General features: G+C 22.7%; 4 protein-coding genes and 1 long non-coding RNA gene across 5 annotated transcripts; 2 read left to right on the top strand and 3 right to left on the bottom strand.

Annotated features, from left to right (window-relative positions):
* Positions 1-1,960: 1,960 nt before the first annotated feature.
* On the bottom strand, positions 1,961-3,031 carry LOC128959815 (3-oxoacyl-[acyl-carrier-protein] reductase FabG-like). Its single transcript, XM_054305831.1, has 3 exons — positions 2,977-3,031; positions 2,329-2,878; positions 1,961-2,210 (listed from the first exon to the last, which is right to left on the bottom strand). The coding sequence occupies exons 1-3, from the start codon at positions 3,008-3,010 to the stop codon at positions 1,961-1,963; spliced, it is 834 nt and encodes a 277-aa protein (XP_054161806.1). The 5' UTR covers positions 3,011-3,031.
* Positions 3,032-7,646: 4,615 nt separating this feature from the next.
* Positions 7,647-11,040, top strand: LOC128959813 (uncharacterized). Its single transcript, XM_054305829.1, has 5 exons — positions 7,647-7,775; positions 8,259-8,606; positions 9,053-9,192; positions 10,004-10,014; positions 10,838-11,040. Exons 1-5 carry the CDS (start codon positions 7,647-7,649, stop codon positions 11,038-11,040), a joined length of 831 nt encoding a protein of 276 aa, XP_054161804.1.
* A 3,200-nt stretch (positions 11,041-14,240) lies between these two features.
* On the bottom strand, positions 14,241-15,027 carry LOC128959812 (uncharacterized). Its single transcript, XM_054305828.1, has 2 exons — positions 14,812-15,027; positions 14,241-14,381 (listed from the first exon to the last, which is right to left on the bottom strand). The coding sequence occupies exons 1-2, from the start codon at positions 15,019-15,021 to the stop codon at positions 14,241-14,243; spliced, it is 351 nt and encodes a 116-aa protein (XP_054161803.1). The 5' UTR covers positions 15,022-15,027.
* A 1,346-nt stretch (positions 15,028-16,373) lies between these two features.
* Positions 16,374-17,089, bottom strand: LOC128959481 (uncharacterized). Its single transcript, XR_008484584.1, has 3 exons — positions 17,025-17,089; positions 16,606-16,923; positions 16,374-16,493 (listed from the first exon to the last, which is right to left on the bottom strand). It is a non-coding gene; the product is annotated as an uncharacterized LOC128959481 (long non-coding RNA).
* A 6,159-nt stretch (positions 17,090-23,248) lies between these two features.
* Positions 23,249-25,677, top strand: LOC128959473 (uncharacterized). Its single transcript, XM_054305431.1, has 2 exons — positions 23,249-23,361; positions 23,666-25,677. Exons 1-2 carry the CDS (start codon positions 23,316-23,318, stop codon positions 25,543-25,545), a joined length of 1,926 nt encoding a protein of 641 aa, XP_054161406.1. The 5' UTR covers positions 23,249-23,315; the 3' UTR covers positions 25,546-25,677.
* The last annotated feature ends 196 nt before the right edge of the window (positions 25,678-25,873 follow it).

The raw sequence follows: 25,873 nt of genomic DNA, 5'->3' as shown, positions 1-25,873 counted from the left end.
GTTAGTAATTTAGTTATTTAGGTTTTATTGTGTAATTATTATTATTATTATTACTCAAAAAAAATGTAATAAATATTAGCTCATTTTTTAATTAAATACTAAAAATGCATATAAAGTTTATTAGTAAATAAATATTATATTATAATAAATCAACTATATCCAGTATTTTGTTAAAATCTACTAATTTTAACAGTAATTAACAAAAAAATACAATTTAAATTATTTATAAAAATAAAAATTCTACTAATAATTAGATTTAAATAAAAAAATTAATATTTTTATAGATAATTTCTCTAAAAAAATAGTACAATAGATGCCGTTTGTTGTTTCAATCATTACAGTTCATATACATTATTATTAGTCTAATATATTTATAACAATATTAGTAATATTATTATAATTTAGTATAACTAAAATTTATTATAATATTTTTTATGGTAACTGGTAAAATATTAGTTTTGAGATTAAATGATACAAGATTAATATTTAATTTTATCATTTAGTCATATTTAATAAATTTAAATAATGATAAATTGTATTATTTAATTCCAGTACTTTATATATTACATATATATCATAATATTTATAATTTATTCAATCAAACATAATTTTATTGCTAAAAGTTTTAAAAAAATGTTTTTTACATATATCGAAAATAATAATTAATAAAAATTTACTTTAAATAAAAATTAATTAATTCCATATATATAAAAAATGTATTATCTATTAAGTAAAATAAATTAAATTGTATTTTTCAAAAAAAAATAAATAAAAATTAAACAAAAAATTAAATGTTTATTTTAATTATATTTAATTTAATTGAATTATTTTTTTCTAAAACAAATTTGATATTTTCTAATATATAAAGTATTAAATAACTATAAGTTACATAATTTTGTATATAATGTACACTAAATAGTTATTTTATACTCAATTTTCAAATTAAATAATAAAATATAATAAATTAAATTGTATTTTTTCAACAAAAAAAAATAAATAAAAATTAAACAAAAAATTAAATTTTTACTTTAATTATATATATATATATATATATATATATATATATATACAGTATGTTTTAATTTGTATATATAATATCTTATATATAATTTACTTTTAATTATAATATGGATTAATATCTTGTTGATGAACTAAATTAACAAATTCATTATAATTATTATTAACTTGGTCATCTAAGTGTTCTTGATAATTTTCAGCACTAACAATAGGTACACCTAGACTTTTGAACGTATTTTCCATTTGTTGCATATTGTTTGCATCATTATCCTTATCAGCCACTATCAGATGATGATGATGATGATGATGACCATGGTCAATTAGTGTCAACAATAGCCAACATTGAATGATAATATTAAAAGTGCCAAAAATTAGACCAAACAAAACATTGTTGTTGTTGTAAGTCATTGTTGTTATAGTTATTTGTATTATTATTAATATATATATATATATAATATATTTTATATATTTTATATATTTTATATATTATAGTAATTATAGTAAAACAGTTACATTAATATAATTATTATTATTTTTTTTAAATGAATTCTAATATTAATAAATATATTATGAGAGTCTTTAGAGTCTAAATAGTATAAATGATAATTTTTTTTTATTTTCTTAATTAAAATATATTAAATTAAATTATTTATTTTTTTCTAAAACAAATTTGATATTTTCTAATATATAAAGTATTAAATAACTAGAATTTTGTATATACTGTACACTAAATAGTTATTTTATACTTAATTTTCAAATTAAATAATAAAATATAATCAATTTTTATTTTGAAAAAAATATAAATAAATATTAGTTGTAATATACAGTATATTGTATTTATATATAGTATTGTATTTTACTGAATATAACTGTCCACTAAATAACAATAATAATTATTATTATTATGACGACAACCTTTATATCGTAACTATTTTTTTTTTAATTATTTTACAGAATAGTTATGTCTAACACCAGAGCACAGGACACCTCCATCGACGGGCACTGTTTGGCCAGTTATCAGTGTCTTAGTCAAACTGTTCGTCGATACCAAATAGGCAACTGCTTCGGCCACATCTATGGGTTCACCAATACGGCCCAATGGACAGGTATACTTCATGGTTGCTGCCATAGAGTCTACCAATTGATCGGTACCGTAAACTGTCTTCCATAAAGGTGTACGTGTTGTGGTGGGACTGTTAGGTAAAAAAATTTTAAAAAATAAATATTATAAACTAAAAATCATGGATATCTTACATAATTAAAAAAAACCCTAACCACCCCTCCTCTACCCACCCACTCATCAATATTTACCTTACAATGTTTACCCGCACACCTAACGGTGCCAATTGTTTGGCCAGTGCCAGTGTAAAGGCATCGATAGCTGCCTTAGACATACTGTAGGCAAAGTTTTTCGGTGCCGCCAATCGGCTCCGTATACTCGATATGTTAACTATTTGTCCACGAGTTTCAATTAAATAGGGAATCACTAGTCTAGTGATGCGCTGTACTGACCGTAGATTCATATCCATGAGCTGATCGTATTGACTAAAATACTCGTTGCCATCACTGAGAAATTGACTCCGAGAGCCAACACCGGCGTTGTTGACTAAAATGTCGATCCGATGAAACTTGTCGACCACCGAACCGATCAAACGGTCGACATCCTTGTCGTCGGTTAGGTCACAGCTCACACCGTACGCCACTACTTGAGATCGGTGTTCATCTGCTGTCTTTGATAACAATGTTTGACACTTATTTACCACTTCCTGAATACGGTCTGACTGTCGACCGGTGACCACAACTGTAGCGCCCATTGACGCCAATTTCACGGCTATCTCGGCTCCGATACCCGATGATGAGCCTAGTATTTAGGAATACAGTTATGAGGAATACGGGGTATAGTTATGATGAGGACAGTTATGTTGTTAATATTACAGTATATTTGTTTGTTTTACATACCTGTTATAATAGCAACTTTTGAATTTAGAGACATTTATTTTTTTCAAAATAGTTTTATTTGCAATTCAAAATCAAATAATTTATAACAATTTTTAAGATATGATAATAATAAAAATATTACTTATTTACTAATAATATATGCAAGTCATTGACTATTAGATTTATATTTAAATAAGTAATAATAAAAATAATAATATTAAAAAAAATATTATATTTGTTTATTGTATTTAAAATTAAGTATTATATTTATTAATTGAATAAACTATTAATATACAGTAATATTGCATATACAATACGTACAGTACAGTTATAAATATTTTAAATATTCAATGATATAAATATTTTCAATGATTAATTGTTACACATCAATATTTTATTTTATTTTTTAATTTTGTATTATCACATATACAGGTAAATATATATATATTTCATTGACTTTACTGAGTGATCATAAACTATAATAATGCTTGAAATTAATATTTTTTTAAAAATACAGTAATAATAATAATACTAAATATTAATGAAATACACATAAAAATTAATAAACAGTACAGATATAAATAAAATTTCATAATTAATAAATAAGTTAATAGTTTAAAATCATAATTATTAAATTATATTATCAATATTATAAGCACATTGAATATATTGTAGTAATAATATTAATTAAATATTAAAATGTTTATTATAAAAAAATATAGTTGTTAATTAATTATATGTTTTTTGACGTTATCATCAAAAATACCCAAATAATAAATATGATAATCTAGAAATAAATTAGAGAAATAAAAATTATGATTAAATAAAATAATAATTATTATTTTTGTTAAAAAAAATTAACACATACTTCATAACCTTTAAGTGAGTTTATAATAAATAATTTCCAACAATAAAATCCAACTCGTTTTAGAGCAATAAATTCAATCAAATTTAATAACTTAATTAAAAAATACAAAAAATTAAAATATTTTTATACATAAATAATAAATAAATTTTTATTTACTTTAAATTTTTGTCGCAATACCATTATATCATGTCTATAGACTATCAATGAATTGAGCATGATAAATATTTTAAACGCTTCGTTATGTAATCGGGTGGACACATAAATTGTTAATAGCATTGATAGAGCAAAAAATATAGTACCTACTAGCAATACAAAATTAACAATTACTAATTGACCATGATTAAATATTAATAAATATGATGAACACGATATAATTATAGCTAATAGTATCCACATTAACAGCAAAAATTTGGACCAATAAATATTATTATAATCACTAATCTCCTTATATATTATTTTGATATTTTTTAAAAATTTTGCTAGCTTAATTTTTCTACTAGTATGCATAGTTTTATTGTATTGATTACGATAATTACCAAGATATTTATTAACTTGGAAATTTAGCAATTTAATTTTGTTTGTCAAATAATTGACAATTATTAGAAAATAGGTAGTCTCATAGATAAGTATATGACCGCAATATATAGCCCATAGTGCATACAGTAGCAAATGTGGTACAATTATCATAATGTATTGATAAAAATTTTCATCTAATAGAAAACCTACCATGGCAAATATTGTAAAATTATGCGGGGCAATTTTAGTTAGTATGAATATTAGCCATAAAATTAATTTAATTTGTTTACTTAATGAGTAAATCAATTGTCTATTAGTTATGTCTAATTGTTTTGGTGTCAAAGCACCGGTAAGCATTTGAAATACTAGCATATCTACCGGTGCTAAGCCATGATAATAGTTATACCAGTGTATCGCCTGAAAGCTTAGACATAATACCGATAGAAGAAATATACCACCGTTCAATATGATACCGGTGCCCAATGAATGCTCAAAATTGCCCAATAGATAGTTAACTATAAGAGGAGAGTTGGTATAACGCACATGAATTATAATAGTTATGATATTTTTGATCATCTGCTGAATAATCACTAAAGATATAAGCCTTGGATCAAACAGTTTGCTTCGTCGACAGTAAGAGTTTGGCCGATATAGTGATAGACCAATACTATAGAGATGACTGTCAGCTTCGGGTACTTGTAGTTCCCGAGGTATGGGTTCGGATAGTTTGAATTGTTTTGTCATAATTTTATGTTAAAATTGGACAATTAAAATGTCCTACTATTTGCTCTATAATTAGAAATACAATAATTGGTACTTAAAATATAATTATTATAGTTTTTTGACTGTTATTCTAATGACTGAAACATTTATTAAGAAATCAAATATAAATATAATATTTATATTTGAATAAAAACTATTAATTTTATTATAATTAGTATGAATTTCATTTTGTTAGTTCAATTAACAATCATTAATCATACTAAATGACTATTTATATTAGTTAGTAAATCATATAATAATTAATTATTAATAACTTTACTTTATTTAGTATTTTGAAATCATTATTAATGTACTTGAAAAAACAAAATATAACTATTTTGTTAATATTTCATATATGTAATTAAAGTTATTTATATTTAAATTATTATATTTTTTTTAAAAAAAAGTCAATTAGTAATCTTATATTTAATGTTTATGGTAAAATTATTTCCAATTAATATAAAATTTACATTTATTAACAGATAACCTGGGTACATGTTTTATTGGTGCAATTATTTATTAATTGTTTGCCATATAATTTAGAATAATAGTTTAATAGTTGAAAAAATCAATGAAATATAAATTATATTTTTTTTATAAAATAAATTTAGGATAAAATACTTATTTATAAAAAGCATTTAAATATTGCAATAAAATATTATAGTTTAAGCATTTTTATATACAATAATAAGTAAAAAAATAAAATTTAATAAATTAATATATTTGTTTAAATAAATTAGATAAACAGCAACTTTATTTTAAATAAGATTGTTATTTATATAGACACTGTTTTTTAAAAAACACTTCAAACTTATTGTTGAATATAATAAATAATATCTAAAATTATATATTAAAAATATAATAATACTAACTATTAAAAATAAATATATTACTCAACAGTACTTAGTTTATAAATAAAACAAAAAAATAGATATTAATTAAAAAAAATTTTTTTATTGACGATCTATAAACAATTTTAATAATACCATTATCTTTAGTTATTATTATTATTATTATGATTTATCAAATAATTGTTAAATCTCTTTTTAATGTTATCATCAAAAATAACCAGATAATAAATATGATAATCTAGAAATAAGATATTTTGTTAAAAAAATTTATAAATAAATAAGTTATTAATAATAATTAATTAATTTTTATTGTTAACACATACTTCATAACCTTTTAGTGAATTTATAAGAAATAATTTCCAACAATAAAATCCAACTCGTTTTTGACCAACAAATTCAATCAAACTTAATAACTAGTAATAATTTTTTTTTTAAATTTTAAAATTACATAAAATTAAAATATTATTATATATAAATAATAGATAAATTATTATTTACTTTAAATTTTTGTCGCACCACCAATATATCCTGTCTATAGACTATGAATGAATTGAGCATGCTAAATGTTTTAAACGTTTCGTTATGCAATCGGGTGGACACAAAAATTATCAAAAACAATAGTAGACCAAAAAATATAGTACCCAGCAACAATACAAAATTAACAATTGCTAATTGACCATGATTAAATATCAATAAATATGATGAACACGATATAATTATAGATAATAGTGTCCACATTAGCAGCAAAAATTTGGACCAATAAATATCATTATAATCATTGATTTCTTTATAGATCAAATTAATAGTTTTCAAATATTTAGCTAGCTTAAATTTATTATTATTATTATTAAGCATTATCATACGATACTTATATTTATTTAGTAGCAAATTAAGCAATTTAATTTTGCTAGTTAAATAATTGACAATCATAAAAAAATAATTGGTCTGATAGTTAAGTATATGTGTGCCATAGATAGCCCAGAGTGTATACAATAGCAAATGTGGTAAAATAATCATAATGTATTGCCAGAAATTATTATCCAATAATATTATTATTATTTATTATTATTATATTTATTCAATATTTTAATTAAGCTTACTAATTATAATGTTTTTTAAATATATTATTTATTAAATAAATTAAATTTTATATAATAATAATGAGCAAATTACAAAAATAAAATAAAGTTAATCAAAAAAATTACTTTTTAAAAGTTTTTAGTGTATCATATTATTGGCTATTATTACACTAAACAGTACATTATATATATTAATATATATATATATAATATATTTGTATTTTAAAAAATAATTTACTTATTACAATAAATTTGATATGAAAATATTTTATTTTGTTTAAATAAAAAATATATATCTTTATATATATATATTGTTAATATGAAACCGTAACTTAAGTTTTTTTAGTATTTTAAGCAAAAATATATAGATATAATTAAATTTAAATTTAATTTACTTTACTCAACAACAAAACAAACATATTAGTATTTTTATATTAAAATTATTATTACAATTATAATATTAGTTTTTTCTAATAAAATAATTATCAATTTTTTTGTTTTTAAAAAATAATGTTAACTTCTATAGACATTATATCAATATTTTTATTGTTGTTGTGTTTCAACATAAATGTCTGGTCCATTGATATCGTTGACTATCCCAACATAACTGTCCCCATGTGTGGTATCGGACGTCAGTCGCTGTTAGCAAACGGCAAATGTTTTCAATGGTTATCCAATCAAAGTCTAACACCCAGTGAACTGAATAATGGACGCAATGCAGGACCGGGTGAAGTGCCGTTTGCCGTCTGGATTGAGTACAGGGAGTAAATTACAAATAATTAATATATTTTAAATTAATTTTTTTTTTAAAATACAAAACTTAAATAACTATTAAAGTTTTAACAAATAATTTTATTTGAAAAAAAATATTTATTTAATTTACCAGTGATTACATAGTTAGTTATGGATCGGGTGTTATATTAAACAATCGTTGGATATTAACAGCCGCTCACATGATTTAGTAAATATAAAAAATAAATAATTTTATTTAAAAATATAGATATATATATAAAGAATTTATAATAATGTCAAATAAATTATTTATTTAATTATATATTTTTGAATTAAATTTTAAAAATAACATTTATAAATAATTTAATAATAATTTTTTTTAATTTGTATTATAATCTAATTTATAGTAGAAAAACTATTAGTAATATAAAAATCTACCCGGGCAAAATTTTTATCAACAACAATAATGATAATGTAAATGGTTATAATATTGAGAAAACAGTTGTCCATTACAAGTATCCCAGGAGACGATTACAGGCTTACGATATGGCACTCATCAAACTTACAGCTGACTTACCGCTTAGCAGTCAACTGTCTAATAATGGTTTTAATTATCGGAGACTATTGAATGGTATATGTTTGCCACCGTTGGATGCACTCAATAGCGAGGATGAGTTGGCACTGATGGCCGGTTATGGTTTAGTAAGCGATACAGAGGAAAGTGATAGACTTAAAATTGGTTACATTAGGATTAAAAGGACTTATAATAATGCCAGAGATTATTGGCGTATGATTATACTCGGGGAACGGTATCCATCATATAATGGCACCTTTTCATGTGCGGTATGTGTATGTGTATGTGTATGTGTATGTGTATGTGTATGTGTATGTGTATGTGTATGTGTATGTGTATGTGTATGTGTATGTGTATGTGTATGTGTATGTGTATGTGTATGTGTATGTGTATGTGTATGTGTATGTGTATGTGTATGTGTATGTGTATGTGTATGTGTATGTGTATGTGTATGTGTATGTGTATGTGTATGTGTATGTGTATGTGTATGTGTATGTGTATGTGTATGTGTATGTGTATGTGTATGTGTATGTGTATGTGTATGTGTATGTGTATGTGTATGTGTATGTGTATGTGTATGTGTATGTGTATGTGTATATGTATGTGTATGTGTATGTGTATGTGTATGTGTATGTGTATGTGTATGTGTATGTGTATGTGTATGTGTATGTGTATGTGTATGTATTTAATCATTTATCTAACTATACCTAATTAGGGTGATTCTGGTGCTCCATTGTATCAGTATGTAAACGGTAGGGCCGTATTGATTGGCATAAATCATGGTCGCACTGTTAGTAATCACAAATGTGATGCAATCAATGACGGGGCTTATGTAATATTTGTAAGGATATCCTGGTTTGTCGATTGGATTATTGATAGCATACATAATAATACTATTAATTAATACTATAATTACTATACTATAATTAATTACTATTATTTTTATTAATTAAAATACAATAATTTCATTATATTAAATTTCATATGATAATTTTTTATTTAAATTAAAATTATTAGAATATTGTTAACAGTATTTTGATTTACATATATTATTAATTAAAAAAATATTACATTAAAATATTTTAGTTTATAATTGCAATATTATATAACAGTATGTTATAATATAATTAATTTTAATTAATAAAATTTTAATATTTTACGATGGATTAAATAATTCACGTCCAAAAATTATGCATTGGATAACATGTCTATTATTACGGATGCGTTGTCTATAAATGATGGCCAAACCAATGGCCAGTCCTATCGTGGATACTGTCATCAGTAGTGATGTGCTTATTATAAATGCCTTATAATAATAATTAAGCGATTCAATGATTTGATTAATAAAATCATCGACTGTACTATTGTAACAGTTAGTAAAGTTATCATGGTCATCAATTATATTATTATTATTAGAGCCAATTACACTGTTATTGTTGTTGTTGTTGTTAACTATCATCACCATTATTAACAAATTAATTACAAAAATCCAATTAAACATTTTATTTTAGTTATAATTTAAAAAAAAAAAAATAATCATTTACACTACACAACAACATTGTTTTTTGGAGATATAATTTTATATCTAACAGAATCACAATTTATATAAATATAGTTAAAATTGTTTAATAAAATATATCCTTTCATTAATGATTATTATCATCAGGGTTAAGCAAGGTTATAGATTTTTAGAGTAGGGGTATAGGGTGGGCTATAGACTTTTATTGCATTTTTAAACGGCAATTTTTTAAACAACAAAAATCCAAAATCAAGGGCAGGAGGTTTCAATTTGTTAAAAAAATACTGGGGGTAAAATCCCAAAATCTCGATATTAAGGGGTCATTTGGCTTGACCCCCCACTTGCATAACCCTGATTATAATATAATTTATAATAATAATAATAATAATATAATTTTTATTTTCAATTCATTCAATTGAAATTGATATATAGATTTACATTTATATTTATTTTTTATATAAATATAATACTATTTATAAACTAACGGTTTTGATAATTAAAAACAAATTTTTATAATATTACAATAAAATGTTTAAATAATATTTATGTTGTTATTACAGTATATCCTTTGATTAATGATTTTTTAAAAAGATAACTAAATGTTTGTTTTTTTTCAATAATACATTTATTTATTTTTATTTTCAATATTTTTTATTGTTCAAAATAATCTGTGTCATTTAGGGTGGTAATTATTTTTTAAAAAAAAATAAATTTATTGATATTATTTATATATATATATATATATTTAATTACTATTGATTTACAATTTTAACTATAATTTTATACAAAATATATTTTTTTTAAAAATAATAATACTAATAATAATAATTAAACTAATAATTTTTTATAATAATATTCAAATACAATTATGAAAATTTTATTCAAATATAAACTTGTTATAGTTTTCATATCGACTTAATATAAATTTTAAAATCAATCTATAAATATTAAGTTAAATAATTACAATTAAATTATGTTTAGTGTTGTGTTACTATACAAATGTCTGGTCGTCCATTGAAATGGGTGACTACCCGAACATAACTTTCCCTATGATGTGTGATATCGGACGCCAATCACTAATAGCAAACGGCAAATGTTTTCAATGGTTATTCAATCAAAGTTTAACCCATGAACTGAATAATGGACGCAATGCAGGACCGGGTGAAGTGCCGTTTGCCGTATAGATTCAGCGCACAGATACATAATAATAACCACAAAAAATATAAACAATATTTTTTTATAAATCAAATTATTGAAAAATTACAACAACAAAAAAAACTTTAGTAAAATTTTTGGATCGGGTGTTATAATAAATAAACAATGGATACTGACAGTTTTGTATGTTCATGTAGTTTTGTAAATATACATCTAATTTACATTATATATATGGTTTATAAATAACTATTTAAGTATTTAAGTATTTAAGTATATATAGTATATATAGTATATATATAGTTTAGACCAATATAATTTTAATTTGATATTACTATAACTCAAAAAAATGTGACAAATATCAACACTTTATGTTATAAATTATCAAAAAAAATATATTTATTTATTAGTTAATTATTCGTACATTTATATTATTATTATTATATATCTTTTTTTAAAGTTATCATCAAAAATAACCAAATAATGAATATGAGAATCTGGAAATAAATAAATATATTAATAATTAAAAAAAAATCTAATTATATATTTAATCAATTTTTTTCATTCACTTACTTCATAACCTTTAATTGAATTTATAATAAATAATTTCCAACAATAAAATCCAATCCGCTTTTGAGCAATAAATTCAATTAAATTCAATAGCTATGGATCAACAACAAAAAAATTAGATAAATAAAAATTTTGATATTTTTTTAATTAAAATTAAATTTTTTACTTTAAATTTTTGTCGCAATATCAATGAAACTTGACTATAGACTATGAATGAATTGAGCATGCTAAATGTTTTAAATGCTTGGTTATGTAATCGGGTAGACACATAAATTATCAATAACATTAATTGAGCAAAAAATATAGTACCCACCACCAATACCAAATTGACAAATACTAATTGACCATGGTTAAATATTAATAAATATGATGAACACGATATAATTATAGCTAATAGTGTAGAGACTAATAGCAAAAATCTGGACCAATAGATTGTATTATAATCATTAATTTCCTTATATATTATATTAATATTTTTCAAATATTTAGTTAGATTTAATTTTTTATTATTATTCAATCTTATTATACTAGAATAATCAATGCGATAATTATTAAGATATTTAATAATAATTAAATTTAACAATTTAATTTTACAGTTCAAATAATTGACAATAATTACATAATAGGTTGACTGATAGCTGAGTATATTAACACAATATATAGCCAATAGTGCATACAGTAGCAAATGTGGTATAATTATCATAATGTATTGCCAATAATTTTCATCTAATAGAAAACCTACCATGGCAAATATTGTAAAATTATGCGGGGCAAGTTTAGTTAGTATAAATGTTAGCCATAAAATTAATTTAATTTGTTTACTAAATTTATAAATTAATTGTCTATCAGTTATGTCTAATTGTTTTGGTGTGATAGCACCGGTAAACATTTGAAATACTAGCATATCTACCGGTGCTAAGCCCTGATGATAGTTATACCAGTGTATAGCTTGACAACTTAAACACAATAGCGATAGTAGAAATATACCACCATTCAATATGATACCGGTGCCCAATGAATGCTCAAAATTGCCCAATAGATAGTTAACTAGTAGAGGACAGTCGACATGCCGTACATGGATTATAATAGTTATGATATTTTTGATCATCTGCTGAATAATCACTAAAGATATAAGCCGTGGATCAAACAGTTTGCTTCGTCGGCAGTGAGAGTTTGGCCGATACAGTGATAGACCAATACTATAGAGATGACTGTCAGCTTCGGGTACTTGTAGTTCCCGAGGTATGGGTTCGGATAGTTTGAATTGTTTTGACATAATATTAATCAAATAGTATTAATAAAAATTTGTTTTTTAAATATAATAATTAATGCTTTTCAACTGCTATTGTTACATCTAAAACATTTAATAATAAATTAAAATTATATTTTTGCATTAATAATAAAAATAAATTTACTGTTTTTATATAATTTATATCACTATATTAGTATAGTACAGTATTATATATTATTTTCATTATAATCTATTTAGTTTAATAGCTCAATTAGCAATAATTAATTTTATTTATTATTTATTTATATAAATTACTATACTAATATTATTTATAACAATTAATCATATACATTAATTTAACATTTACTCTATTTAGTAATAAAAATTATAATAAGTGTCAAAAATGAATAAAAAAAAATAAAAAAATGAATAAATGTTTTAAAAATACAATTATAAATATAATAGAAATATTAATAATTTTCTTAAATTATTTGTATATTTCAAAAGTTATTTCAATAGTAATGTCAATTATATTTTATTATATAACCTTATATCTATCATATTTAATGCATATGCAAAAAAATCATTAATTATAAATTTATGATTAGTTTTATTTGTCAAGTTGATATAATATATTCATGGGTGCATATTATAATTTTTTTAATAGGTTATTATAATAGTTTATTAGTAGACTAATAAATAAAATAGCAACTAAAGTAGTAGCAAATAAAATAGTTGCCCAAAATGCTAGACATTTATGACATCTATTTGGGCATTGCCAGGGGGTAGGCATTTTTTCCCTTAAAACCCTGAATATTAGTAAAATTACTACAGTAAATATTTTACTAATCAAATTAACTTAAATTAAATATTGTTATGCATTATATACTGTATTATGTTAATAAAAGTATATGTGTTTACAAATTATATTTATAATATTTATAATATATATATAATTATTCTGATAAATATTATAGTTAACATACAATCATAAAATAATTCTAAACATTAGTTTTATTATTATTAGTAACTTATTAGATAATACAGTAATTGATAAAATTAATACATCATCAATTTTTTGCTCAATAAGCAATTTAATTAGTTAAAAAATATAAAGGTATATTATTTATATTTATCTGTTTAATTAATTATACAGAAAAGTACAAAGATTACATTAAGATTGATTAAGATTAATTGTTTTAAACATTTGTTAGTTTTATATAATTAAAACATTAAAAATAAAATAAATTATTTATAGTTTATTTTCAGTATTTAAAATAATAAATATGATTTTTTTTTATTTATAAATAAGTATTTCAGTAAAATATTTCTACAAAATTTTATTAATCTTTTTATTATTCATAATTATTATTATTAAAAAAATAGATATAATATAGTTATATAAAGTAAAAACTATTTAATACATTTAATTTAGTTTAGATAGTGATTACATGTATGAGCTCCCAGTGGAAACTTACTACAGTTGCCACTACCACCTGAGCCAATCTCTATGTTAACGTATTGCATATAATACCACTGTACAGATAACTGTTCCGTTTGATTGCATTTACTCTAAAAAATAAAATTTAAAAATAAAATTTAAAAAAAAAATTAAACACCAAAATTATATATAATATTTTTTGTAAGTTATATATAAAAAAATCTAATAAGTTATGTAAAATTTATTATTATTATATAAAGGTTAATATTTATTTATTAATTTACACATTTTTGTACAGTATAAATTTATACTGTACACAAAAAATAACTAGGTTACAAAACTAACAAAATAAAAAACTTAAAAAATAAAATAAAACATATTGTTAAGTAATATTTAAACTTTATATTTGATTATAAAATTATAATATATATATATATATATATATATATATAGAATTTAATTAATTAATTTTGAAACATAAAGAGAGAGAGAGAGAGAGAGAGAGAGAGTTATTTAACTTTAATATATATATATTAAAAATCAAATAGTTTTTTTTGTTACCGTTTTACTAGTAATTAGTTTTGTAGAGCACGTGATCGACTGCCACGTACCGCAACAAAATTCCCGCGACTTACGATTAACTGTACGCATATCAAAATGCCAATCACTTTCGGCACGTTTTTGGCACGTGCTTAGTTCGTGCATATATTTACGAAAACAGTTGCATGCTACATCACTGGGCTTTAATGTCCAAACTGTTAGGATTAACATAACAGGTATTACTAAACATAACACTAGTAATAACCGATTCATTTTGTTTATATATACAGTTTATATATATATATATAAATTTTAATAATTAAAAAAAATAACTATTAGTTTAATCCAAAAAACAAACAAATTTATCTAATATTTTTTTATTTATTAGAAAAAATATATTAATAATTTTTTTTAAATGTTACAAACTTTATAGTTATAGTTAAGTTTTATATAAAAATTTAATACGTAATTAAACTTAGATTAGCCTGTCACATTATTTATATATATATATATATATATATATATTTATTATTTATACCTATACTATGTATTACATAATAAAGTTTTATTTTTTTTAATTGTATTACAATTGCTATTTTAGATATCAATTGAAACTTATTATTTTTTTTATGCGGATAATAGATATGCCATTGAGTTGTTGTCATAAGCCGGAAAAAACATATGATCATGGTGATTTATTTATTTGATTGATTCATTGATACAGACACAGTCTATAACTTTAACAATGGATTATTAATAACTTTAGATTAAATATGTGAATGACATACAGTTTGATATATTTAATATATATGTCAATTTTGATTTATAATAATAATAATAATAATATTAGTAGTAGTAATAATCACTGATAGTGTTATTATTTAATTTATTATTTTTTTTATTGTTGAGTCAAACTGTAATATCTTAATTGCTATGATGTAAATGTTGCGAAATTAATTGATTAAAAAGTATATATTTTTTTAACTGTTTAATGAATTTTATTAAAAAAAACAACAATATTTATAGATTTTTTTTAACAAACTTTTTATCTGATATTTTCAAGTATTTAATAAATATTGATATAAAATTTTTTTATAATAGAAATCTTATATATATATATATTATTTTTAATATAATATTATTATAAATACTATTGACTAATATTGTAAATATGTTTTTAAAACATCTGTAACATAAATATTAATATTATTGACATTTAAATGTTGTAATATTATTGTATTTTATACCTAAAAACATTTTATACTGTTTTATGTTGCATTTTAATTTTTCAATAAAAAACAATTAATATTGTATTTTATTTAATTTAGAGTTGAGTGTAGCTGTAATATTTGTCGGAAATTTTGTGGAAATATCCGAAAGCATTGATACATTGGTTGGTATAGCTCTAGTAGTATTGGTTTGTCTTTTAATAAAACAATACAATAAGGCAATTGAATTCATTACTATTATAATCAGTAATAAAACTACTATAATAATAGTCATTGCCGTAAATGACCATGATCCATTTGATGCAACCATCAAATTATTATTATTATTATTACTATTATCACCAACTTGTGGATTATCTAGATAGTTGTCTAGGCCTATAAATTTCCAATTAAACCCAATGTTTTCAGGCTTATAGTTGGCACAGTTGATTAAATTTCTAAATAGTGATTCCTCATTGGGAACGGTACCGTTTGCTTTTTTTAAAAAAAATAACATTAAATAAATAAAATAAAAAACAATACATTATTAAATTGAGTATTAATAATAATAATAATAATAATAAAGTAGTCATTAAAAATCTTTTACCACAGTTTTTATTATAAATATGATAATAACCACCGTCATCGGTGTCAGGTTTGTCGGCCACTTTGGACAACCTAATCAAATGTGAGCCAAAATTATGTTTCATTAGATACCAGCCGTTTGATTGTTTTGTAAATTTATGCCACATTTTGTCCGACTCGACATCCAATGACCGATTGGTTGTACCGGTAAATCGGTAGTTGTCATACCATACCAGATAGTGACCGGTTCTTTCATTTTCAATGGCATAGAATTTATTAGTAAACAGTGATAACTTTTGGCCAGTTATGCCATCAATAATAGGTATAGATATTTCATGACCTAATAAATAATAATAATAATAGTTTTGTTTACATTAAAATTTCTAGATATTATTATTATTATTAGTTATCATTATTTAATAAATAAATAAAATTCAATACTTTTTTTGTCATGATAGTTTGTAATAGATATGGCAACTATGTTATTTACATTAGTAATAGTAAAAACATAATTAAATGTGCTTGATAATAAAATTAATTTATTAGCTAAATTTAACATTGTTTATTTATTAACGACATAAAATTATTTTGTTTAAAATATATATTTAATAAAATTTATAAATAATTTTCTTACTTAACTATTAAATTGCGACTGATTTATATATTTTACAATTTTATAATATATTTATTTAAATAGTTTGCTGAATAAATATTATTTTTAATTGTTAATTGAAAAACTACTGTTATTACTATTACAGTTAGATTATGTAATAATTTTTTCAATTTAAATAATATGATTCATACTGTAATTCAAATTATAATAAAATAGTAAATATATGTAATAAATAATATATAAATTAAAATTTTTCAAAAATTATTTTTTATATACTTATTTGCTCAAAATTACTATAATATTTGTGTTTATTTATTATACATAAATAAAAAAAAAGTTTCAATTATTTTGTAAATTGTAATGACGTGTCATATTAAATATTTATTTATTGCTTTATAGTAATTTCTAAAAAAATATTTTATTATAATTATTAAAAATTTGTAAAATACTAAAGATAAAAATAAATTGAACTCATATAAACTTATTTTAATTATTAAAATATTATTTGTAATATTATAACATTAGATAAAATTTGTTTTAATTAAATTACTTTCATATATATATATATATAGCACACGACTAATAGATTAAATAAATGTAAATGTTTGCAAAAATTATTGTCAATTAATTAAGTTTTAATCTATTTTCAAAATTTGAAAAGATATAAATTTTATGAACTATAAAATTTAATGAATTTTATACAACAACAAAAATATTGTACATATTTATAATAGTTAATTTTGATTCTTAATATTAGATAAAATAATTATTTAACATATATATATATTTTTAATTAAAAAATTAATCATATTTTATTTCAATATATTATTATTATTATTATTAAATAAACTAAATAAAATTAATACAATGTTTAAATGTCGTTCAATAGCTTTAGTATTAATAAATATTTTAATAAATTTTATAAAATTGTGTCAATCAAAACATGTAAATATTTTGGATATATTTTGCGGAGCACCTTGCTACTCTGGTTGGATTACCTGTATTGGCTTAAGTAGTGGAGTATCAAGTAATAAAAAAACTTAATTTTTAATTTAAAAAAAAAAATATTTTTAATAATTTTAATGTTTCATGTTTCATGTTATTATCAAATCAAATGTAGTTTATTGTTAGAAATTATTAATAATATACAGAATAAGCTAATTAATTGATTATTTTTTTTTAATAAATATATAATTTTAATTTAATTTTTTTAAAATTTTTTGTTGTTTTATTAAGTTGGTCGATTACAAATGATGTATCATAATTATATAAGCAATTGTTTCGATAAATATCAGTTATGTCTAAACGATTGTAATACTGGCAATAATTATATAATTTTGAAAAAATAAAATATTTATTTATATATATTAATAAACTTGTAATAAATTAGTAAAAAAAAACATTGTAACACAATTTTGTATATAAATTTAATAATAATTTTTAGCAAATAATCTAATAATTATTTATTATAGTAATAATAATAATAATGTATAATATTTGTAGTAATAATTTTTTTTAGATGTGTAACTCTAAATATAATTTTTGAAAAATTGTATCTAAAAATGTTATTTGACAAACTGTAGCTAAAAGTAATTTTTTTAAAAATAAATTATTTATTAATTATTAAATAAATTATTGATTTTTGTTTTGTTTTTTAAAATGGTATAATTATATTAAACATATTGTTATGGTCTGGGCGTAAATTTCCAATTAAACAGTTGAGTGTCGGCATCATCGAAACAAATAATTTGACCTGGGTTGCTATTGGAGTTATCTTTATTAGCATTATTGCCGCCCACTAAAAAAAATAAATAAAAATTTTTATATAGATAATTATAGTAAACAATTAACAAAAAATTATCTTGTTTAATTTTAATCGACAAAATACAAAACTATATATATATATATATATATATATATAAACACAATCAACTAACAACAATCCCTGTTATACAGCCAGATATAGCCTGGAGTATCGGGCGATGCCTTGAATCGCATGACATGCATACCAGTCGAGTGTGTCATACGATAGTAATTGCCGGCCGGTTCCGATATTGTGGTCATTATATGCCAAAATGTTTTGTTATTTGCTTTCGGCGTATCTAAAGTCAGGCCCACATTAGCCCAGAGTATATAACTTTTGGTTCGTTGGTTTTGAATTGAATAGTAAATATTGGTCGAAATGTCCAACTCTTTACCGGTAACATAGTCGATAATTTTTTTGCCACCCTTACCATTAGCTTTTTTTTGGGATGAGGGGGGGGGGTAGGTGTGTGGGTAGTAGGGGTTAGTAGAGATTTATAGCAATAAATAAAATGTTTTGAAAAATAATTAATTAAATAATTAAGTATTATTATATTTATTATTGATTTTTATTCTAAGTTAATAACTTAAGAAAAACATTTTTTTTATAAATAATAATAGATCTCTTTAATTAATTACAGGTATTACCTTGTTCACTTGAATGTTCACAAAAAAATGCCAATAAAATGCCAATAATAAAACAGAAAAATATTTTTAATAACATTTTTAAAAATTTTATTCAATATAATTATAACTATTTTATTTTTATTTTTTGTGTAAAATATACTAAATGATGGTAAGCTAAATAATGGAAACTTTATATTATTTAGTACTTTATTCAGTGTATTAATTAATTAATAAAATAAAATATATGTTAGATTATACTTGAGTTTGTCACGAAATATGATAATTATAAATATATATTGTTTAAATAAAATAAAAAATTTATTTAGTAATTTTTTAAAAATTTAATCAGAGTTAGCTAAATAAATATAGTAAAAATAAATAAATATTTCACTAATTAATGGTAATAGATTAATATTTATAAATACAGTATAATATGTTTAAATAAATAAATAACAATTAGAAAAAATATTATAACTTAAACATAGTATAAAATTATAATAAGTTTGTTTATATACAATAAATAATTACAATATTAACTAAAATACAAATAACAATTAATTAATTTTGTCCATAAATAACTTAAATGTTAAATTAATTTGCGAAATATTTTGTTATATAATTTAGTTATGAAAATATATATAGTATTGAAAAATTAGTTTTCAATTATAATATAGAAACTGTAGTACGAAATGCCAACCCATAGACCAATAGTACCGCCGATATTATACACAATGTCATCGATTTCCATAACATAGTGTTCGGTAATAATCGGTGTCAACAATGTTTGCAACAGTATTATTGTTAGACTTGTAATATTATTAGTATTTTTTACACATATTTAGCATTCATATCAAATTCATTATAACTCCATAAGATATCAGATATTAAAATAAATTTATTTGATTATTATTATTATATTCAAATTTTTGTTGTGGATATATAGTTGAATGTTGTTGATTAGGTAGTATAGATGTTGGTGTGGAAACGGTAGTTCTAGTAATGGCTATCGATGATGATGATGATGATGGCGGTGGTAGTGGTGGTCCAATATTATGTTGTGCCGTATAGGTGACGGCTACTGGCGATCTCAATGTAAACGGTAAGCCACGTACTTTAACCAAATAGATGCCAAAACCGACAAAACCAAACAATCCGATTGCTAGTATCAGAGCTTTGATCACTGAGTGTGCTGACTGGCGGGTGACCGGACCGGTATCGGCATCTGGCAAACTGGTAGTGGACTTATCGGACAAATCTTTTGGCAAAAAACGCCAACTAAACTCCAAATAATCGGACTTTTGGCCGGGTATGTGACACATAATGGTACCGTTGATGTCGGCATCGGCGTTCGGGTGCTCGGCATTGTCTAACACGACATGTATAGACATAACACGTATAGAAGCAGAAAAACAAATATTAATAATATCAAAATATTTACTGTATATTAATCTGAATGAATACTACATACAACAGTCTCTATTGTAGATCAGATACAATCCTTCGACATGCGATCGCCCTATCCGTACGGTATGACTACTAAAATAGTGATTCATTTTATACCACCCGTCCTTTGCTTTCTGAAAGTTATGCCAAAATTTTCCCCGATTTACATCTAAATCTTCGGCTACTGTTCCCGTTTTGCCGAACCAAACCAGAAACCTACTTGTCCGATAGTTTTGTATAGCATAGTAGGTATGGGTCATCAATGTTAGTTCATCGCCCGTATTGCGGTCAATGATCGGCTCGGGAACCGCTAATGTAAATATCAATATTAAAAATAATACAGTATATGCTTATTTAAATACAATATAAATATTAATATTAAACTTAAGCATGCTAAATTATTATGATTATGTTAATGAATAAAAAAAATCAATAAAATTTAACTAAATAATGTTTAAGACAGTTTAAGTTTGAATTATTTTACTTATTAACAATAAAAAATAAAATTTCTAAAATTAATGATTTAATAATCTAACTTTAGTATATTATAATTAGTTAAAAAAAATAATTATAATTGTTTATTTTTATATATACTAAATAATTTACTTACTAGATAATTTATTATTAGTATTTTTATTATTATTAATATTATTAATATTATTATTATCATATTGTTTATATAGCATTCTCCCACTTTTGCCTACTATTATAGTTTCTACAATAATTTATAATTATAACAGAGAAAAAAAACAATAAATATTACAATTGAATACTGTATAGTAAAATATAATTACAGTATTTTTAATTTATACACTTATATACTTTAAATTATTTTATTAAAAATTACAATTTATATATATTTATATATATATATGTTTACCTTTATCACCATTTACTTTAGTCTTAATAATAATATCATAAGTTACTAAAAAATTTACTATTATAAACAAACTTAAATTATTATATTTCATCATTTTTTTTGTTTTGTTTTATACAACAAAAATTTTATACTTGAATATCATGTATAATGTATTTTTTGTAGTTTTATTATTGCATATAGATTTTTTTGGTAAATAATAATACATTAAAATAATATACAGTATATATTTTTGTTGAATTATTTTTATAAATAGCTGAATCAACAAATACAGTAAAGTGACATTGATTGTATTTGTTTTGTTATTTTTTTGTTTTAAAATTATTATACGTTAATTTAAATTAATTTAATAAAAAATAAAAATTTTTTAAATTAAATAAAAAAAGTTTAAATACCAGATATTTGGGTATTTAATAAAACAATTAAATTCTAACTGTTTAAACAATTTTAGTACTTAAATACTGATTAATTAATTAATAAACTTATATTATACTAAGTTTATTATAGTAAAATCAATTATGTAGGTTGACATTTAATTACATTTTATTTTGTTAATAAATTATTAATATTTAAAAATTTGTTTTTTTGATTATTTATTTTTTTTGTAAAAATGTATTATTTATATTAACATTAATTAGTAGTAATAAACTAATTCATCCACTCACACACACACACTTTGACATTATATTTAATTAATTTGTATTTATTTGTATCCCTATCTAACCCACTTTAAAACATATATATATATATATATTTATACTAAATAACACACTTAAACAATCATACAATCACTAAATAATTTAATTATCAAATAATTTATTGAAGAAAAATATTAAATAGAATATATAAAATATTTTTTTTTAAATATTTTATTTTTCTGAAATGTAAGACATTTTTAACTTATTCAAAAAAAAAAAGAAATATGATATTTATTTTTAAATTTAAAAAACTTTTAAAAAAGATTTTCAATATGTTTATTGAAATATTGTATTATATTTTGTTTGTATCACAAGTTTTCAAAATAGTAATTATAATTAATATAAAATATATTTACAATATTTAACATTAAATTATATTAAGAAAATTATATAGTTTATTTCTAAATAAAAACTTATTATAAACTTAAATAAATAAAACATATTTGATTTTTTTATATAATAATTTTGTATTTTTTAAATTAAATTATAAATATCAAATTTTAGTACCGTACGTAGTATCATTATTATTAAGTTTTTTTTATTTAATATAAAAAAATAAAATATATTATATACGACACAAAAAAAACTATAATATCTAATTTAGTTGTATATCATATAGTCATAGGATTAACAACACATACAAACCAAAGTTTTATTAAAATAATAATAAAATGTCTAATTTTAATATTTTTTGTATAACTATAGTCTCAATGTTGGGTAATAATTATAATACATTTTATTTTTTAAAAATTATATAATATATATAAATATATATATATAAGTAGTATTAAATTATTTTTGACAATAGATAGGTCCACCAAAAAAAATTAGTTGAAATAATTTAAAAATAAATTTAATTTGCTTTTAATTTGTTTTTTTGCAAAAGAATTTTTCTAAACATATTTTCTAATCAATTATTTTTTTAATACTAATTAATTAAAAACTAATAAATTTTGTTTCTCTCTCTCTCTCTCTCTCTCTCTCTCTCTATATATATATATATGTTGGTGATTGTGATCAGTGATTATCACCACAATTGATGGTCGCTATGATACCAGCATTGATGAGAAAACAGATGAGGAAACAAAGTTCAAAGAAATTATCGGTGCATTGCATAACATATTTAACAATAACTATGAAGACGATGACGACAACGACGATAATAATGATAGTAATCAAGAATCAAATGAACAAGCACAAATTGATCGACAATATGTACCGCAAACACCTATAACTGATCGACAAAATGTGCCGAAACAACCTCTACAAACAAACAATGAAATACCATCTTCGTTACCGTCATCATCACCATTAGATATATTGAATCAAGTTGGTGTACCGGGTGAAAAAAGATTAGAACAATTTAAGGCATCAATAGATTCAATTGTAGCACCTGTTGTAGCTGCACATAAGTTACAAGCAAATAATGGAACATCACAAAATGCATCAGCACATGATGCACCGGTAACACATCTACAAACAAATAATGGAACAACATTATCACCAATAGATATATTGAGTCAAGTTGGTGTACCGGGTGAAAAAAGATTAGAACAATTTAAGTCATCAATAGAATCAATAGTGGATCCTATTATAGCTGCACACAAGTTACAAGCAAATAATGGATCACAAAATGTATCAGCACATGGATCAGCGCATGCTGCACCGGAATCACAACTACCAGCACACAATGGATCGGCACATGCTGCACCGGTACCACATCTACCAGCACATAATGAATCAGCACATGCTGCACCGGTACCACATCTACCAGCACATAATGAATCAGCACATGCTGCACCGGTACCACATCTACCAGCACATAATGAATCAGCACATGCTGCACCGGAATCACAACTACCAGCACACAATGGATCGGCACATGCTGCACTGGTACCACATCTACCAGCACATAATGAATCAGCACATGCTGCACCGGTACCACATATACCAGCACATAATGAATCAGCACATGCTGCACCGGTACCACATCTACCAGCACATAATGAATCAGCACATGCTGCACCGGTACCACATCTACCAGCACATGCTGCACCAGTACCACATCTACCAGCACATGCTGCACCGGTACCACATCTAACAGCACATAATGAATCAGCACATGCTGCACCGGTACCACATCTACCAGCACATGCTGCACCAGTACCACATCTACCAGCACATGCTGCACCGGTACCACATCTAACAGCACATAATGAATCAGCACATGCTGCACCGGTACCACATCTACCAGCACATAATGAATCAGCACATGCTGCACCGGTACCACATCTACCAGCACATGCTGCACCGGTACCACATCTAACAGCACATAATGAATCAGCACATGCTGCACCGGTACCACATCTACCAGCACATAATGAATCAGCACATGCTGCACCGGTACCACATCTAACAGCACATAATGAATCAGCACATGCTGCACCGGTACCACATCTACCAGCACATAATGAATCAGCACATGCTGCACCGGTACTACATCTACCAGCACATAATGAATCAGCACATGCTGCACCGGTACCACATCTACCAGCACATGCTGCACCAGTACCACATCTACCAGCACATGCTGCACCGGTACCACATCTAACAGCACATAATGAATCAGCACATGCTGCACCGGTACCACATCTACCAGCACATAATGAATCAGCACATGCTGCACCGGTATCACATCTACTAGCACATAATGGAACAGCACATGCTGGATCCGAATCACATCTACCATCACACCATGGGTCAACACATGTTGCACCGGTAGCACATCTACCCGCACATAATGGAACATCACAAAATGTGTCAGCTCTTCATGTTCATGATGTACATAAAAATGATGATCATTTTGCAAAAACCCTATTAGCTTATAAAGGACATGGATAATATAATATTAAAATAAAGTAACAACAAGGTCATTTAGAGTTACATAATATATATATGTGACAATTTCTATATAAAAAACAGTATAAATAATAATAATAATAATAAACTTGTTGTAAACATTTTTAAATCAATAAAAACTTTAATCTAAAAAAAATAGTAACATTGATTATAATAAATTTTTAAAATATATATGATATATTACAGTGTATATTATTAGGATAACATCAAAAACAAATAACAATTTACATTATATAGTTAATTATATCTATAATAAATTATGTATATTTATAAATAAATAAGCAATTTATATTAATTTCTATTATATATA

The sequence above is a fragment of the Oppia nitens genome, unplaced genomic scaffold (genome assembly GCF_028296485.1).
Source record: "Oppia nitens isolate AA-2021 unplaced genomic scaffold, nextdenovo-longstitch-racon4-pilon3 scaffold4_pilon_pilon_pilon, whole genome shotgun sequence".
NCBI classification, from domain to species: domain Eukaryota; kingdom Metazoa; phylum Arthropoda; class Arachnida; order Sarcoptiformes; family Oppiidae; genus Oppia; species Oppia nitens.
The sequence above is the reverse complement of the archived record's forward strand: the minus strand, read 5'-3'. Positions and strand labels throughout refer to the sequence as shown.